The sequence below is a fragment of the Amphibalanus amphitrite genome, unplaced genomic scaffold (assembly GCF_019059575.1).
Source record: "Amphibalanus amphitrite isolate SeventyFive unplaced genomic scaffold, NRLGWU_Aamphi_draft 002286F_arrow, whole genome shotgun sequence".
NCBI classification, from domain to species: Eukaryota; Metazoa; Arthropoda; class Thecostraca; order Balanomorpha; family Balanidae; genus Amphibalanus; species Amphibalanus amphitrite.
Window position 1 is genome coordinate 1 of NW_024883767.1, and position 17,347 is coordinate 17,347.

At 48.7% G+C, this 17,347-nt stretch overlaps 2 protein-coding genes and 1 non-coding gene across 7 annotated transcripts; 2 read left to right on the forward strand and 1 right to left on the reverse strand.

Moving 5' to 3' along the window:
* Nucleotides 1-3: 3 nt before the first annotated feature.
* On the forward strand, nt 4-5,166 carry LOC122376762 (myosin heavy chain, muscle-like; the record flags this gene model as incomplete). The annotated part of the gene is made up of 10 exons (XM_043356703.1): nt 4-90; nt 390-619; nt 1,963-2,305; nt 2,618-2,805; nt 3,052-3,142; nt 3,320-3,496; nt 3,689-3,832; nt 4,168-4,269; nt 4,508-4,558; nt 4,753-5,166. Coding segments are annotated over 9 exons (1,371 nt in total), but the record flags the coding sequence as incomplete, so codon positions are not given.
* A 2,714-nt stretch (nt 5,167-7,880) lies between these two features.
* Trnas-aga lies at nt 7,881-7,962 on the forward strand. The gene has a single exon. It is a non-coding gene; the product is annotated as a tRNA-Ser (tRNA).
* A 518-nt stretch (nt 7,963-8,480) lies between these two features.
* On the reverse strand, nt 8,481-16,474 carry LOC122376763 (CDGSH iron-sulfur domain-containing protein 1-like). Of its 5 annotated transcripts, XM_043356704.1 has the most exons (6): nt 11,898-11,909; nt 11,618-11,669; nt 10,765-10,820; nt 10,467-10,555; nt 9,861-9,971; nt 8,481-8,955 (listed from the first exon to the last, which is right to left on the reverse strand). In XM_043356704.1, exons 2-6 carry the CDS (start codon nt 11,644-11,646, stop codon nt 8,866-8,868), a joined length of 375 nt encoding a protein of 124 aa, XP_043212639.1. In that variant the 5' UTR covers nt 11,647-11,669; nt 11,898-11,909; the 3' UTR covers nt 8,481-8,865. The 5 variants fall into 5 exon arrangements, with proteins under 5 accessions (XP_043212639.1, XP_043212640.1, XP_043212642.1 ...); XM_043356705.1 differs by lacking the exons at nt 11,618-11,669; nt 11,898-11,909 and adding an exon at nt 16,370-16,474; XM_043356707.1 differs by lacking the exons at nt 11,618-11,669; nt 11,898-11,909 and adding an exon at nt 11,934-11,991.
* Nucleotides 16,475-17,347: the final 873 nt, after the last annotated feature.

Consider the following 17,347-nt stretch of genomic DNA (forward strand, 5'->3'; position numbering starts at 1 on the left):
GCTCTTCCGCATCAAGGCCGCTTCGACGAGTCGCAGGAGCAGCTCGACTCAGTGCGCCGCGAGAACAAGAACCTCGCCGACGAGATCAAGGTAAGATTCACCGACAGGCATAGCCTTTTTGGCGGGTCACGGTTAGGGGACGATATGGCAGTTGTTTGATTTAGATGACCGTGATGTTGACCTTTGGAAACCATTCTGATACCTAATTGGTGTAACAGTATATGTCATGATGTATCGTATTCCGATGAAATGCATTACCAGGATAGGTGCAGTAGATGGTCGATAACAAGACAAAGTTAACACACAGCGGAACGAAACGAAACCGGGCAAAACAAATCCCAGCTCTGTCTCACCAGTGTCCGTAACGTCGATGTCTGCTTTCTCCGCAGGATCTCATGGACCAGATCGGCGAGGGTGGCCGCAACGTGCACGAGATCGAGAAGTCGCGCAAGCGGCTCGAGGTCGAGAAGGAGGAGCTGCAGGCCGCCCTGGAGGAGGCCGAGAGCGCCCTGGAGCAGGAGGAGAACAAGGTGCTGCGCGGCCAGCTGGAGCTCAGCCAGGTGCGCCAGGAGATCGACCGCCGCATCCAGGAGAAGGAGGAGGAGTTCGAGAACACTCGGTGAGTGGGCGAGGGAGGAAAAGTGCGGTAACGTGTTTGCATTGCTATTCTACGTTGTCCTTCGTGGGAGCTATTGGCAAATAACTAAGCGAAACTGTGAAAGGATTTATCTCCTATGGCTATTTCATTGTGAATGGCATTCACTCCATTGAACTCATCTTATTCTAAGCATGCTATTGGTGGTGCATCTGAAACCATGACTTATTATTGAATGCTGCGGCTAAGTGACCAGTCAGGAGAAGGAACGTGAACAAAACCAATCACTCGGCCATAGCGCAAATCTAGCCATACGAGGTGTGGCTAAAAAGAAACCGGACTGCTCGTGCTGGCCATAAACTAGGGGACCCGAAGACTAGCGAGACACTTGGCATTAATCTTTAGCATATTGTCGTGATGTGTGCCAAACGGCATCTCGATATCCCAATTATTCTCCTTTCCACAGCTCTTTGTTTTATCGATGTTCGGCGGCCTTGTCATCGCCAGGCTTCTACAATGAGCTTCGAAAAAAAGAGGGAGCATCACGTTCCTTGCCAGACTGGAGAAAGTCCAACAGAGACGCTGAATCTGTTCAAGGCTGTTAATGCGGAGCAAGTCATGTGTAATATGCAAGTGTTTGAATGGCATAAGAGGTTCAGCACTGGTCGAGAGGATGTCGGTGATGACCCCAAGGTCTGGAGGTCCAACGTCCGTGTGCATGTCGAAGTCGAGAATGGAGATGACATTGATCGTCTTTTTCGATCATAGGGGATTAGTTCACCGCCAGTTCGTGCTGGAGGTGTACCACAGTCGACCAGCCACTTCTACAAGGAAGACCTGGGACGCCTCATGTCACGAGTCAGGCGCACCAAGTGGAGTTTCTGGGAAACCAAGAACTGGGTGCTCCATCACGACAACGCTCCCGCGCATTCTGCCATTAGCGTCCAGCAGTTCGTTGCCGAAAAGCAGTTCGCGGTGCTCAAGCACCCTCCTATTTGCCAAACCTCCCTCCCTGTGACTTTTGGCTGTTCCCTGAAATGAAAAACGTCGTCAAGGAAACCCATTTTGAATCAGTCGAGGACATCCAGACCGGAGTGACCAGCGTCAGCGTCATCAATAAAACAAGAGCTGTGGAAAGGAGAATAATAGCGATATCGAGGTGCTGTATGGCACACATCACGACAATATGATAAAGATTAATGTCCAGTGTCTCGCTAGTTTTCGGGCCCCCTACTTTATGGTCAGCACGAGCAGTCCGGTTTCTTTTTAGCCACACCTCGTATGCCTCATGCTTGCGAAATCCCCCCTTCACAACACTCGCCTATTTCGTCACCACCACTAACGGTCGCCTCTCTTCTACCCCACAGCAAGAACCACCAGCGCGCCCTGGACTCGATGCAGGCGTCGCTCGAGGCCGAGGCCAAGGGCCGCGCCGAGGCCATGCGCATGAAGAAGAAGCTCGAGTCGGACATCAACGAGCTCGAGATCGCGCTCGACCACGCCAACAAGGCAAACGCCGAGGCGCAGAAGACCATCAAGCGCTACCAGAACGAGATCAAGGAGACCCAGGCGCGCCTGGAGGAGGAGCAGCGCGCGCGCGACGATGTCCGCGAACAGCTGGGCATCTCGGAGCGTCGTGCCAACGCCCTGCACGGAGAGCTGGAAGAGAGCCGCACCCTGCTGGAGCAGGCCGACCGCGGCCGCCGCCAGGTCAGCGACAACTCCCGGAGGCGTACTACAAATAACATAGGCTCAGCTTATTGTATATCAAGTAAATGTGATTCGTAGCATTGCTGAATCACTGTCTATGGAGATGAATAACTGGATCTACAACTACAAGAAACCACACAGCTCAATGCATCACAGGGTGGGGAAATGGTGTCAGTGTGCTAAGCTCTTTGATGTTTGAAGCGCGCACAAGCATCTCGGTGCGCAGTATGACACATCTACTTCCTGTGAGTGTTCCTTGTCGAAGATCTCCTCACCCCATCAACTCCCACTGACTTTCCTCCACCTTCGCAGGCCGAGGCTGAGCTGGCCGACAACCACGAGACCCTGGCTGACGCCCAGGCCAACTTCGCCGCCGCCTCCATGGCCAAGAGGAAGCTGGAGGGCGAGGTGCAGTCACTGCACGCCGACCTCGACGAGATGCTCAACGAGGCCAAGAACTCCGAGGAGAAGGCCAAGAAGGCCATGGTCGACGCCGCCAGGTGAGCGTTAGCAAAGGACAGCCAGCAGAATATTGGCACAACCTTTAGGCTTCCACGTCATCTTATCATTTGGCTACTTTCACACTTTGTACCATTCAAGCATCCAGGCATCGGACATGCATTTGACATGCTCCAAAGCGTGGACTAATATTTTCACTGTGCACTATTTAGCCCTGAACTTTGCATACCCTATCCAGTATCCATGCCACACCCTCACAGTGCTGACCCACCTCGTTCGATCCGCAGGCTGGCCGACGAGCTCCGGGCTGAGCAGGAGCACGCCCAGACTCAGGAGAAGATGCGCAAGGCCCTCGAGGTCCAGGTCAAGGATCTGCAGGTACGTCACAGTATGGTTACCACCATGTTACATCGCACTGAGATCAACATCGCCAATGTCATCGAATAATCAATCCAAAGTTGTTGTTTTTAAGGCAGCCTACGGCATTTGGCATGGCTACTCAGCACTTGTAGGGTTGATGCCAAATGTCTTACCACCCACCTTCGTCGTCCACAGGTCCGGGTTGACGAGGCCGAGCAGAACGCGATGAAGACCAGCCGCAAGATGATCCAGAAGCTCGAGGAGCGCGTGCGCACCGTCGAACAGGAGCTGGATAGCGAGCAGCGCCGCCACAGCGAGGCCCAGAAGAACCTGCGCAAGACTGAGAGGCGCATCAAGGAGCTCAGCTTCCAGGTCAGTGGCTGATGTGGCTTTGGGGTCGATTGGGGCAGGTGGTGAAAGGTCAGTGGGTTTCCTGGGGTGAAATAGGATGGGAAAAGCGGCGGTATTGTTAGATTGCTATGAGATTATCTCAAAACAAAACCGTGGGAAGAGACCCACATCACTGTCATGACAATCACCTGACGTCGCGGTGCACTTCCACAGGCCGATGAGGACAAGAAGAACCACGAGCGCATGCAGGACCTGGTCGACAAGCTGCAGCAGAAGATCAAGACCTACAAGCGCCAGATCGAGGAGGCTGAGGAGATTGCCGCGCTCAACCTGGCCAAGTTCAGGAAGGCGCAGCAGGTCAGTATAAGGCATCAGCTTGTCTAGCTACAAGCAGGTGAAGTGTGAGAGCCTAAAACATCAGAGTCGTGAAGGAATTCCAACAGATCATGGATAGGCTGGGCACTGACCTGAACGTGTTGAAGAAGTTACAGTAAATAACTGTAACGCGGGAGCTAGCTGAACTTTTTGGTCACTCATGATGGGTCAGCTGAAATCGAAAGGTTGAAGCGATTCCCCGCTAGGTACCCGTGTGTAAAGACTCCCTGGCGGTCTCTTTCTTCCGTTGGACACCTGAACTCACCACCACTGTCTGTCTTTCTGAAGCTGACGATGCCCTTTCTCGCGTTCCACAGGAGCTGGAGGAGTCGGAGGAGCGCTGTGACCTGGCCGAGCAGACGCTGGCCAAGTTCCGCGCTCGTGGACGTGGCGCCTCCGCCGTCCGTGGTGCCAGCCCGGTACGTCTACGTCTTCCACTTTCCAAAGACTGGAGCTGCTAACGCTGCAGATCCCTTATGTTCATTAATCAAGCTTTCGCTGTACGGAGTTCTGGGTTCATTGAAACTGTTGACGCCCACATAACGCAGCATAATATGTTGCATTTATACCGACGAGAATATGAACTTGGGATGCCATATCTAACAACCCCACGTCATTAAAACGTCTATGAATTATAACCCATTCTCTCCTTTGCAGATGATGTAAACGACATACGTTGACTCAAGACAAAACTTTCCATCGTGACTGGTAAGTGTCATGCCATTCTTACGCTTTTTCACGCACATCTATGAGCATGAGATCCATGATCAGAAATCAAAATGAATCTCAACAACATGAGTATTGCCTTGACTGTTTCAATATTGTCTCTTTCGGCTGGTACTGTCAGATACAGGATGTAATGTGTTAGGCTAGGGTCTAATGATCGTTTCTCGCTGTTTCAGGCCAGCGGCAAGCCCCCGTCCGGTCTGGCCAGCATGACTCGCGACATCTATTGACGACATGACAAGTGACAGCTTTGCGAGTCGCCGCCGGTAGCGCCACCAGCTACCGGCGGCGAGCCGCGCGCCCAGACAGACTGAACGAGTGAGTGAGGCGACACGCGCGGCTAAATGTCGGCGCCCATCCGCACAAGATGGCGGTCGTGACGTCACGGCGCGTGCGGCGCCCGAGCCCCTGGCCTGCGCCGTAATATGGCGGACAACATGGCGGCGGCGCAGTGTCGGGCGGAGTCGGCGTCGTGCGTTGCCATGGCGACGCGTATGCCCGCTAGTGTTTCTGTGGCGACCTTTCTACTGAACTGTGTTCCCATAAGCATGATACGAAAAGGTGCAGGTAATAAATAGCCGACAAACCTACTTCGAGTTTTAGTGACGAGAGATCTAGGTATAGGTAGTCTGTACGGGATTTTGAGAGGCAAAAACACAGCCCTAGCGTATGGGTACCGAGTAGTATCAAGGGTGGAACGTCTAGTCACCGCATCCGGTGTGATAGCCGTTCCAGAATCTGTTGAGGACAGAGGATATTAGTGATTCCGATGTGGACTCAAGTAAGGGAATCACCACCCACAACCCACCGGATAACATCGACCATAACTTCCATCCGGGGAAAGAGAGTTAGGGGAGAGTGGGGAAAGATGCCCAGGGTTTTGCTATGTCATATATTATTCGAAAATGACGATCGGAAAGCAAAAACTTGGAGTTTCAACGGAAGCCGACATCATTTTTCTCCAAAAATATCACACTTTCGTGCCTGAAATATGATAACTTTTTTTGCTATTAAGCATTTTCCCGAAGAAGTGAAAGGGGGCATCTTACCCCACAGGGTGGGAAAGACGCCCCCTGGCGTTGGGAAAGATGCCCCCCTACACTATAAGTGACATAAATGGGCACGTGAATCGCCTGAACGAATCAGTAGTCCCTTCGAGCCTGCAGTAGACACCAAACGTCATCGTAAGGGCCCTCAAAAGTAGTCGTAAGGGGCTTCAGAGGTCATCGTTAGGGCCATCATAGTCCAACGCGGCCAAACAAGCCTCCGTGGTGGCGTTCGGAGACCACTGTGGGGCCCTTATAGGTCTTAATGATGCTTGAGGGCCCTCGAGCCCATCGTGGGGACCTTAGATGCCAGCGCGGCCCGTGGAGCCAACGTGAGAGCCCTCAAAGGATGTCGTGAGGGGCCCTGGAGCCAATAATGGGGCCCACAGAGGCCGTCGTGAGGGCTCTCAGAGTCAGATGCCGCCCAAAAAGTCGCTGTGTGGGCCGAGAGACCGGCATGGGGAGCACCCGACCGTACTGGACTCTCAATAGTCCCAGATCGGCTTTTGTCTCTCATCACAAGTATGTAATAAATGATTTGACGGGCTGTTTGAAGGACAGCCTACGGATTTAGGGGGGGCGTCTTTCCCCATCAGGACAGGGGGCATCTTACCCCAAGGTACCAAAGTAACATTAAATCAGCACAATTTGTTAGCCATAAAACTACACCCTGAAACAAACTGTTTGGGACACAGTACACGCATGTTAATGTATCACGACTATAGCAAAGGACGCAAAAATTATCTACCATTCTTTGATATTTACAATGTTTTGACACCAAAATATTTTTTGAAAGCAGCAAATAAAAAACATGCAATCACCAGCCAGCCGTTGCCCAACTGAGCTTCGCAAATTTGTGTGCAGTTAACAAGGCAGGCTTCCGCTTTACGCTAAGAACATTAATTTCCAGATTCGATTCTTTGTTTCGCCGCTAGAGGGGGTGGGGCGTCTTTCCCACCCTGGGCATCTTACCCCACTCTCCCCTATCAGAGCATTGTGGTCCGTCGCGATACCAAACGCAGGCGGCTGCGGTTGAGCCACCGCCCGACCGAGCCTCAAACGATTGTAGTTGGGGAATGCCATGATAGAGCAAAGAAGGCAAAAAGCGTCAGTAAGCCCCAGGGGCGCCTAAAGCCACGCGCGAAAAGTCACAGGAGGAGAATTTGACGGCATTGCGAGTGTTCGTAGTTCTTGAACCGCAAATTCACCGCCCTAGCGCACAGGCTTGGCCGCTTGGCTGGAAAGATCGCAACAGACGGCGGGGTCAAGGTCACGCGCACAGTGGCGAAGGAACACCCACACCCACACCACGGTGCCCGAACACCCACAGTTCCTCACAATTCTTCACTATGGAGACATTGATAGGGGTAGCCGGTAGGGGAGAGCAGCATGAGCCTGGGCGTGGTCTGTCGTACTCGTCACCTCGGCAGTGGGTATGTCGGAAGGTAGGTTCAGTGGCGGCGGAACACCTTCAAATAAGGGGGGAGGGGGCACTGCCGACTTTTGGTCCCATTCTTTCCATGCAACGCCCATAGGGCTGATGTTAAAATGCCAAAATCAAAGGGGGATACGGTGCCCCCGTTCCGCCGCCTATGCCATGAGCATGCGCAGTAGGCAATAGGCATCATTGGGCGGAGCAGACGGCGTCACGGCAGAATGTTTTGCCGCAGAATCGCACGACGGGTGCTCGTGATTCCGATTGTTTTTGTTTTGTTACTCAATGCGGCGCACCAAGCAATTGAATTGTGGTGTGTTCTTTCCTTGCGGGGATGTCGTCAGAGATGTTATTTTGCGTGAATTGGTGAGTTGCCGCCCCAGTAGGTATAATACCCATTTAATGAACACATTATTGTGTATTATTTCAGTGGCATTCGTGTGAAATCGTTTTGCATCGATGGTAAGCGATTGCCGAATTTCGCTGCTAGGCAGATTATTGCGTCGGAGTGTTTCACAAAATATTATACAGGTGGGTCCCATTTGTAGTATTTATCGCCTTGATTCTGCCATTCTAGGCGGCCGTGCAGCGTCACCAGAGAGGCGATGTCACACCTAGCAGATATATTCTTCCGGATGTGAAACAGGGCCCTGAAGTAGGCAGTGACGAATGCGGTTAGTGATGATCGGTGGGTGGAGTGCCGAGTGGTGACTGGTGAGCACCTACTAGACCTAGGGTTGAATTGGAAAAAACTGTAGGGGGGGGGGTGTAAATTCGCCCCTCCACTGCAGCCCTCGGCATGGCAAAATAATGTTTCCCCGGAGCGGTCGTGGCCGAGTGGTTAAGGCGTCTGACTAGAAATCAGATTCCCTCTGGGAGCGTAGGTTCGAGTCCTACCGACCGCGTCATCTTTACTCGCAGCTGCGATGAAACACTTTTAAATCAGCACAATGTTCCCCGAAGTCCGAACCACCCATCCACTCGCATCATCGCATCGTGTTGAGTGAAGCGTCTAAGGACGTTCAACCAAGAACCCCGCAAGGACGCCCGAGGCCTAGCGAGTCACATTCTTTCGATCTTCACAGCATTGATTGCCATCTGTTTGCCTCTGGGTCTCACTCCCATCCCACGGCACGCCGCTACCAGGAGCTAGTGCTTCGGCTACAGTGGAAATCTAAGCAGTTGCCAACTTTGTTTGTTTCCAAAGAGACCATAGCGGCAGCATCTCGTAGCGGCGTGCAGACTCTTCATCAATACACTAGACACCAGCCAAACTTATTACGCCCTATGTCTCTCACATAAAGGCTTAGCTAGCAATGGAGCTAATAAGCCAGTAACAAAATATGTAAATCCTTCATCTCTCACTAATAAAGGTTGTGCAGCAAAGGAGCTAGTAGCAAAATGAAATATATGAAATCACACGTAAATCAATTTCACAACTTTATTTGCCTACAAAATATGTGACAATAAATCACTTAGGTGTGGAGGACGTCCTATAGATGGTCGTAGAACACGTATATTCCAAAATTAGTACATCAACATCTTATTTTCTCCCTATACCCAACCAGGGATACACATGGGAAACACCAATGCTGCTCATGGGTTACAATATCGCAAAAGCTTCGCGTCCTCTCAAAAGCATAGACCGTATGTACAGAGAAAGCCCTAGCCGACACTAACACCAAAAGTTCTCAAAAGCACAACCAGTCACCGGTTATACACATTACACAGAGCATACAGGCCAGACTCTACACATGAGCTACTATGGCGGGGAACGACTGACACAGGTCACCGACCGGTGCTGCCATCTAGGCCGCCTTTTTCTTGACAATCAGCGGGCCAACGTTGTCGCCTGTCTCTTTGTTGTGCTTGTTGTGGCTTCCGTCGCAGTAGGGGAACTGAGGAAACACGATAGGCCGGTTAGCATGGCTTGTATCGGTACAACAGCACACATCCTGTCAGCGTGGTGAAGCAGTCATAGCGCCAGGGGATGGGAAGACACGCTAGCATGCATCAACCGACCAGGAGTATGACGAAAAGTATGCTTCTACGTAAATCAGAAGCAATTTGTCCAGGAGCTTAATTCGCCCACATCAGGTTGACCATTTACTTTACCTCACACATACATTTGCCAACGAACTTGGTGAAATCAAGTGGATTTCACTCACAGTTGCGAGAGCTCAAAAGAACCATAAACCACACGCAGTCATCGGAACATAATAAAGGGTAAAATTGCACGTACGTTAACCACATTCCCTATCCTATACAAAAGGTTCAGTTTGATTACATAATAATGGCCTCATTCAGTAGGCACGCTCCAATGTCAGCTAAACCTGTATATCAACCACCACCTATTAACACTGTAAGAGTTCCAATGTGATCACATTTTCATATACTTTTGCGAAAAACAGTGTCATCCTTCACGTGGCCTAGAGGATAAGGCGTCCGTCTCCTTATTCGGTGGCAGCGAGCTCGCAGCCGGAGAGCCCCACGTCATTTGACCCATGTTTCTACATTCAGCCAGCTGGCTGCAAAGTGAAGGAGACACGCTGGACCCGGGAGGACCGTGTCGCCATCTACCTGTGGTACGTTTAACTCTCCGCCTAGCTTACCAGGGAACCGGGGTCCGGGCAAGACCCTATATACCGGTCCGGGAGCGGGCAAGGTCCGGTGGTGGGTCTGTGTCGTCGTGGGTCATTCGCGGCAACCACCGTTTAGTGTGTCTCCCGAGCCCACAGCCACCTATTCATCCATGAAACTAAATACCTTGAAAAATAAGATACCGCTCAGCCGCGGCCCTGACCTTTTTGCTCCTCCAGCAGCGGCAGAAGACGGCCTTGTCGCCAAGGTCCTCCATGTCGACGGAGTCGGCCACCTTCTCACACTCCTTCTTGTGACACAGGTTAACGCAGCCCTGGCGACGAGAGCCAGTACAAATCACAAACTTATCCATCTAGACTTGCGTGATGGGCGATTGACACAGATTAATGCAACCCTGGTAACAGGGGAGGTTACAAATGACAGACTTATGTATATCAACATGTGCAACTTTGGAATAGACCTGGGGAACTAGTCTTCCACTTCCAATTTGAATTAGCGCAGGATAATGCAGCTGGATAGGTACCAAGCACAAATAATTGTGCTGACAGTTCTAAAACCTGACATCAGCATAGTTATTACCAACCATAAAATTCATGAGGACATAAATAACATTTCTAAGGCTTCTGAATCAAGTTTTAATCATTTATAACAACTCATTGCCTGTTGGACAATTTTTTTTTTTCAACTGAAGCTAATCTATCCCACAACTCAAAATTTTCCAGAGATTTCAGTTTAAACACTACCACATATCAACAGCTATGTAATGGACAACAGAACACAATTTCAACTGTCAACACTCAACACTTACCGCGGCAAGAGGACACAACTTGTTGTAGAGCACCACAGCAATGCCGCCGCAGGCCAGACCAAAGGGCACAAGTGCAGCCCAATCTTTGCCTGGATACAACATGAATTCAATGTCAGTTCTATGTTTATGGATCATACCACCAATCCTAGTCCATTATAACTCATGACGTCAATTTACGTGAAATAAAAACAAAAATGATCAGTTCATCAGTATTTTTTTAGGACTCCATCAAGTTTCAAAAGGTAGGTATCTTGAACCATGAACTAACAAGATACATACCAAGAAATAGTCAACTTACCACTGAGATTGCTGTAGAAGCTCATCAGCCCAGCCATGTTGATGTATGATGTATGCCTGTAACACAGTTAAAGCACCTCAGTGATTTTGAGATGGAATCTTTTCAACTTTTGTTCTTGTTAAAAAAAAAACTGAAAGTGAGGTATCATCCAAGTTGGCTTCCAACCTTTAATTGAGACATGTCTCACTCAATGACCTGACCTGGGTACTCTCTTAGCTGTTAGTTAGTGTTGTTAGCAGACGTCACCCGAGCTGCTATATCTATGTCTCACATGTGCAACAAAACAATTGTCTTTTCACGGTTAAAGGGACCCTCCCACCTTCAAAAAAGTTAATGAATTGGCATGAAAGTGATGTCGCTCGGTTCAGAAAGAGCAAAAACGAATATCTACCAAATTTCATCGAAAAATATTCACCGGTTTTCAAGATATTAGACTTTTACTTTTGTTTACTTTTTGGGATCTCCGCTGTTCCTAGCGACTTTATTTGAAAGTGCGGCATTTGTTGCGCGCAAAGCAGCATATACCACCGCGTGCTACCAAACATTTTAGTAAAAGATTTAAAATCGTTTGATCTCTGCTGACGTCACAAATTCTAAGGGGGCATACCAATGCATTAGCCCCTTAGAATCCGAAAACTGCAAGTTTGAAATTCGATATCTCCGAATTAAAGCATTTTTCGATGTTGTGAGTGCCCAAACCGGTATTTTCAGGCCATGGCCACCAATTTGGCTATCTCAACTCAAATCTAATGTTAAGGTGGGAGGGTCCCTTTAAATATATAACAAAACATAATCTAACCTGACCTAACCTTACCTACAACCTAACCTACCAACCTACAACCTACCAACCTACCTAACTGGATATGGCAGCTCGGGTGACATCTGCTAGAGAATACCTTGTCCATCTGGGTAGTGGGTAGTTGGTTAGGTTAGGTATGATTGACCCATTTTTTATGCAATAACTCAAATAAGCATGAAAATGAGATCAAGACGGCACGCCAGTCAAAGCGCAACACGCCTCAAATTGAAACAATTGCAGCGCAGAGGAACAGGTGCAGATTGAGATTACCAAACGCACGTGTTCAACTCAACACACCCACCGAAAGAAGGAAATAGACAAAGCCCTATCCTACAGAGCAAAATTTCTTTTAAAAAAGTATATCGCTCACCTTTTTCAGGACATGCCTAAGAGCTGGACTTTTTGCACGCGTTCCCCGCCAGGGGGCGCCACTGAGGAAGCACCCTCTGACGTCACGATAAAACTGCGCGCACTGTGCGCACGGTTCTGTAAGCAAGTAACATAGTGGTGGTTTCATGGTGGAAATTGGAATAAGTATTTTGACGTTGTAAAATTTCAAGCCGTTTTTGTGAAATTAATTAGTAAATGCATTTCAAAAGTATTTATTTAAAGTGTGAAAGGAGAATAATTAGAAGAACATGGATATTTTTGTTCCAATAGCTTATTATGTGAGACATGATCGGTACTAACGGGTACTTCTAAGAAGTAGTGAAGAAGTACCAAACAGCCTGCTCGGCTACGATCGTCAGCTGTCCTTTGGAGCTGGACTTCAACGCTGTAAAAAAAATATGTGCTGAATTAATTTTTAGTTTCACCAAAATGTAAGCAATTTATCATTTCTTTTTCACTTTTGTAATTTTTGTTGAGTGAAGAGACATGTTGCTAGTTCAGACAATATAAATTATTAATTGAAAAATACGAAAGGCGACGGTAAGTATCTGCTACTAAATTATCACTTTAACCAAATACATTGAGAATCTTGCTACCATTGCTTATAAAACGTGCTTATCAATACACAAATGTTTTATTTCAGACAAGAAGGATTTATTTGCCTGAAGTCTTGCGTCATGTGCTACTGCTTTGACTCCAAAGACGCTCTCCGGGTCGGGGTAATTTAGTTCTTCATCGATCGATAAGAGATTTTGATTCCATTGTTATCCAAATTGATAAGCTCGGCACCATGGAGTAAGGGCGTCCCCACAGGGGTGACGCAGGAAATATGAATGGCGTTTACACCGACAGTAGTTTCCCACAGCCGGCAATGGGAATCTCCTGTCGGTGTAAACGCCACTATAGTCCCATCCAACTCAAACACTGGGGAATATCCCCGCGCACTTTTGAGGACGGAAATCTATGGACCCGCTCGAAAAATAGTGGATAAAATACGGCGAGCTTTCAGTTTTATGGTTGGGTCTCCCTTCCGAGGCACATATTTACGGGGGATATTGGGTCATATTCCCCCGGCGTCCTGATGATCGGCGCCCAGCTCAACGTCGAAGGCGCCCTGATACGCGGCACTGCTATCTGTGAAGGTGCCCAGGTTGCTGCCGCTCGAATTTTGGTCGCCTACTTAACAAAACCTCCGTTGGTGCCATCTCAGTTTCCTCGGGGTCAGGCAACCTTCACACGCCGTTGGCTACCTTGGCTGGCCGGCGACTCGTTCCCCTCGTGGCGACGCTCTTGACATCCAGTCAAAAGTTGGAGTGGCTGGCGCTCCCAGTGGGGGCCGGGGAAGGGGCAGTGGGCCTCCACGTTGCTCTCTTCCCGAGCCTATGGTGACTTGGCTCAACTCTCCTCAATAGAATCTGGATTCTGCACGCTGTATTAACCCACGAGCCGCTGGGGGGGGGGCATAAAGTTGCCCCCCCTTTACGTTTTGTGAAATATCTCCGAAACCTGATGAGCTACGAACGTGAAACTTGGCATAGCTTCAAATGAATACCTAGGCAATGTTTGAGGAAAGTTTGGTGGTTGTAGCACCTAAGATGACGTCACAGTGACGTCATAAAGTTTTGTCGTTTTCCGATATGGACCGTTTCTGATGACGCTGAGCATGAAACTCGACTGTAAATGAACTAGACAGCACCTGCTGTCATCCTAAAACATCATAATACACTTCCATCTAGTTTCTGACCAATAATCGGCCCTTTATATTCGGTCCCATATATGTGATGTATCGTGAGGAATATGAGAGTCGCAAATCTATAATTTCACTTATGACGTCACTGTGACGTCATTTCAAATGGGATCGACACCAAATTTGGACACAACCTCGGCTAGGTATTCAGGAAGATGTGTGCAAAGTTTCGCTTCTCTATCTCTTCGCGTTGCGACGATATCGTCGCAGAAGTAAAGGGGGGGCAACTTTATGCCCCCCCCCAGCGGCCGGCGGGTGGCGCGGAGGCCCAGCGGCCGCCGGGTTAACATGGGCGTAGACACCACTACGGACAATACGGACAGTGGGTGTGACAATCAGTAGTGCCATTCATATAGAGGGTGTCATATATGAGCGGAGAGGCAACAGTACAGCTGAGCGGAGAGACAACATTAAAACAACAGTACAGCTGGCGTTGCATGGAGCTGCAGGCAACCGGACAGCGGAGGCTTGCGAAAAATAAACAATTCGTCACTTCAACGTATAAACAATAGTAAAAGCAACATAAACACATATTCTCATGGTCGAACCCATGCACTAGCGGCTCACGGCGGGCACAGGCACGCAGTGCGGTAGCGGTACCGGATCACACGTCATGGGCGTTGTCTCAGCATAGGTTGTTATGAGCGGAGAGGCAACAGTACAGCTGAGCGGAGAGACAACATTAAAACAACAGTACAGCTGGCGTTGCATGGAGCTGCAGGCAACCGGACAGCGGAGGCTTGCGAAAAATAAACAATTCGTCACTTCAACGTATAAACAATAGTAAAAGCAACATAAACACATATTCTCATGGTCGAACCCATGCACTAGCGGCTCACGGCGGGCACAGGCACGCAGTGCGGTAGCGGTACCTGATCACACGTCATGGGCGTTGTCTCAGCATAGGTTGTTCGCAATCTAGTTGAAGCCTAAGAAGACGGCCAGTGGGGTCTCACTGCTGCTGAGGCGACCTCGGAGACGATGCGTCGCCCCTCCTGTCGGCGACTTGCGGTGAGCAGGACTCCAGATAGCTGGCTGGCACGTTGCCGACACTGCCAGACGCTGTCAGCAGGCCTCACTGCTGCAAGTGATGTGCAGATGGACGCCAGGTGACTTCGTCTGCAGGCGATTCCGGAGACCGCGGCCTCACCAGGCAGTACCACCTGCATCGCCATGTCGGTGTTTCTAGAAATGGAAAAATAACAGTATCGGTGAAGGACAAGCAATACAATGTATTCTGTTTTCCTCTCTTGCAGGTATACGTAATCTACAATTATCATTGTTCCTATTTCATTCAACTGAACCTGAAAATTCCATATTGGCACACTGTTTAACTAAATTTGTGTAGTTGGGACTTGGGAAGCAGATTGTTTGAAATACATGTTTGGCTGAACAATGCGGAAAATATTTCATTGATCACTATAGCTGCAACAAAAATACTGAGACAGAAAACATTTGCGCTTACCTGGCTCCTTAGTCAGTACGGCACAACGGAAGACGGAAGTGGTACCATTTATGGTAAATGTCAAGTTTAAGTCCTAAGAAGATTTCATTGATAAATTTTTCATATCTTTACATTATTTGACATCCTGAATCCAAAAATGATACTCATATGTCTCGCAAATAAAAGAAAAAACATAATCAAACCTGACCTAACCTTACCTACTTACCTATAACCTACCAACCTACAACCTACAAACCTACCCTAACCTAACCTAACCTAACCTACAAACCTACCTACCTACAACCTAAAACCTACAAACCTACAACCTAACCTAACCTAAAACCTAAAATTTTCGCTGTTTCATATTCGTATCAAAAGCGCCACAATTGTAGTTAGGACCTAAACTTGACATATACCCCATTTATCGCAGCCGTCGCATCCGACCATCGGTGCTGCACTGATGCTGCTGCACTCCCCACATTCCCAGTACCTTAGGAACGTCTTGGCTGTGAAAAGATTACATGAGTCATGGCGCATACATGAATAGTAAGATGTTTTATATGTTTAACATCGTGTAGCAAAGAGACAACAGCTGGGAGTCAAGTGTAAGCCAAAGTGTAAGCCCTGCCATGTTTGGCAGACTGGATTTTAAGCAAGAAAAGCTTTGCTAAAAATGACGCTTGACGAAGCCTCATCCTACTGGGCTGTCTGACATGTCTCCCTGTAAAAAGCATGTGGCCCTTATATTGTATATATGATGAATATGTTAATAATGCAGAGAAAACACAGTATAAATTATACCCAACGTTTCATCTTAATCGACTTTGTCAAGGGTGTTTGAACAGCTCGAGATGAGTGCAGTGTAAGGTACCTAGGTACATCTGAAAATAAACTGAATCTGCGTTCAATAAACATCGATTTTGATAATACATTTCACAAATCAACTGCTAATAACAATCATACTAAAATAGCACGACAGATAACTAACAATCGCATGAAGAACTTCTTGATTCGCCTTGACATTGTCGTCCGAACGAATGTTGTCTGGTTCAGGGTATATTGTCTGGTTACACATTTGTCTTTTCTGCGCAGCATTTGTGTTTGCCATTTACCGCACCAATGTTCGCCAGCGGTGGTGACTTTTCCTTACCTGCTCACGAAACGTCACACACGACATGACGTCACCCGAAGACGTCATCAAAAAGTCCAGCTCTTAGGCGTGTCCCTTTTTCAGACACCTGTCTTATATAAAACCGCTACCTCTTTGAAAATGCGCCCACACCAACAAGGCGAAGAAAAATACCGTGCGACATTCAGCCAAACTGACACTGCCTTCGAAACCAGACCGAATATCTGCTGTGAGATTTGCAGGAATCACTTCAAAATTATATGAAGGAAAATCATCCAATGCAATTAACATGCCGATTCGATGCAAATGAATATGCATCATAAATTTATATTACGAGCGGCTGGGGGGCATGAAATTGCCCCCCTTTACGTTTTGTGGAATATCTCACCGAAACCAGATGTGCTACGAACGAGTGAAACTTGGCATAGCTTCAAATGAATACCTAGTAGCACCAGGGCATATTTTAACATACTGACTGCGTCCCATTTTGGGACGCAGCCCCCTGCCTTTGGGACGTAGCCCTCGCGAAATTTGGACCACTGCGTCCCACACTGAAATGCCACGGTTTCAGCCGAAAAGTGCGAGCAAAAATAAGTAACATGCCTCGGTCTTTTACTGTGTAAAAGATGTTGGCTTTCCGATTGCTTTGTGCCCTGATTTACTATGTACCTAAGCACATACATGCCCTCTCCAGTCCTTGTGCCCTGCCCTACCCTTGGTCATACACCTTATTATGTTCTTCCCTACTATACCCCTAGGATATGTGCCCTGCCCAGTGCCCTGTCCTTAGGTCTTTTACCTTGCCCTGGCCTTTCTTCAGGCCCTGTGCCCCGCTCTGCCCTGCCCTCAAACATGATACTTTATATATTCTGCCTGGAAATTTGATGCGCTGCCTTCCCGTCTTTAGGCTCCGTGCCCTGCTCTACCCTAGTTTGAGGCCCCGTGCCCTTCTCTGCCCTCAAGCCTTGTACACTTGTCCTGCCATCAGACCCCGTGCCGCTGCCTTGTCTTCAGGTACTGTGCCCTGCCCTGCCATCAGGCCTTGTGCCTTCCCATGTCCTCATGCCCCGGCCC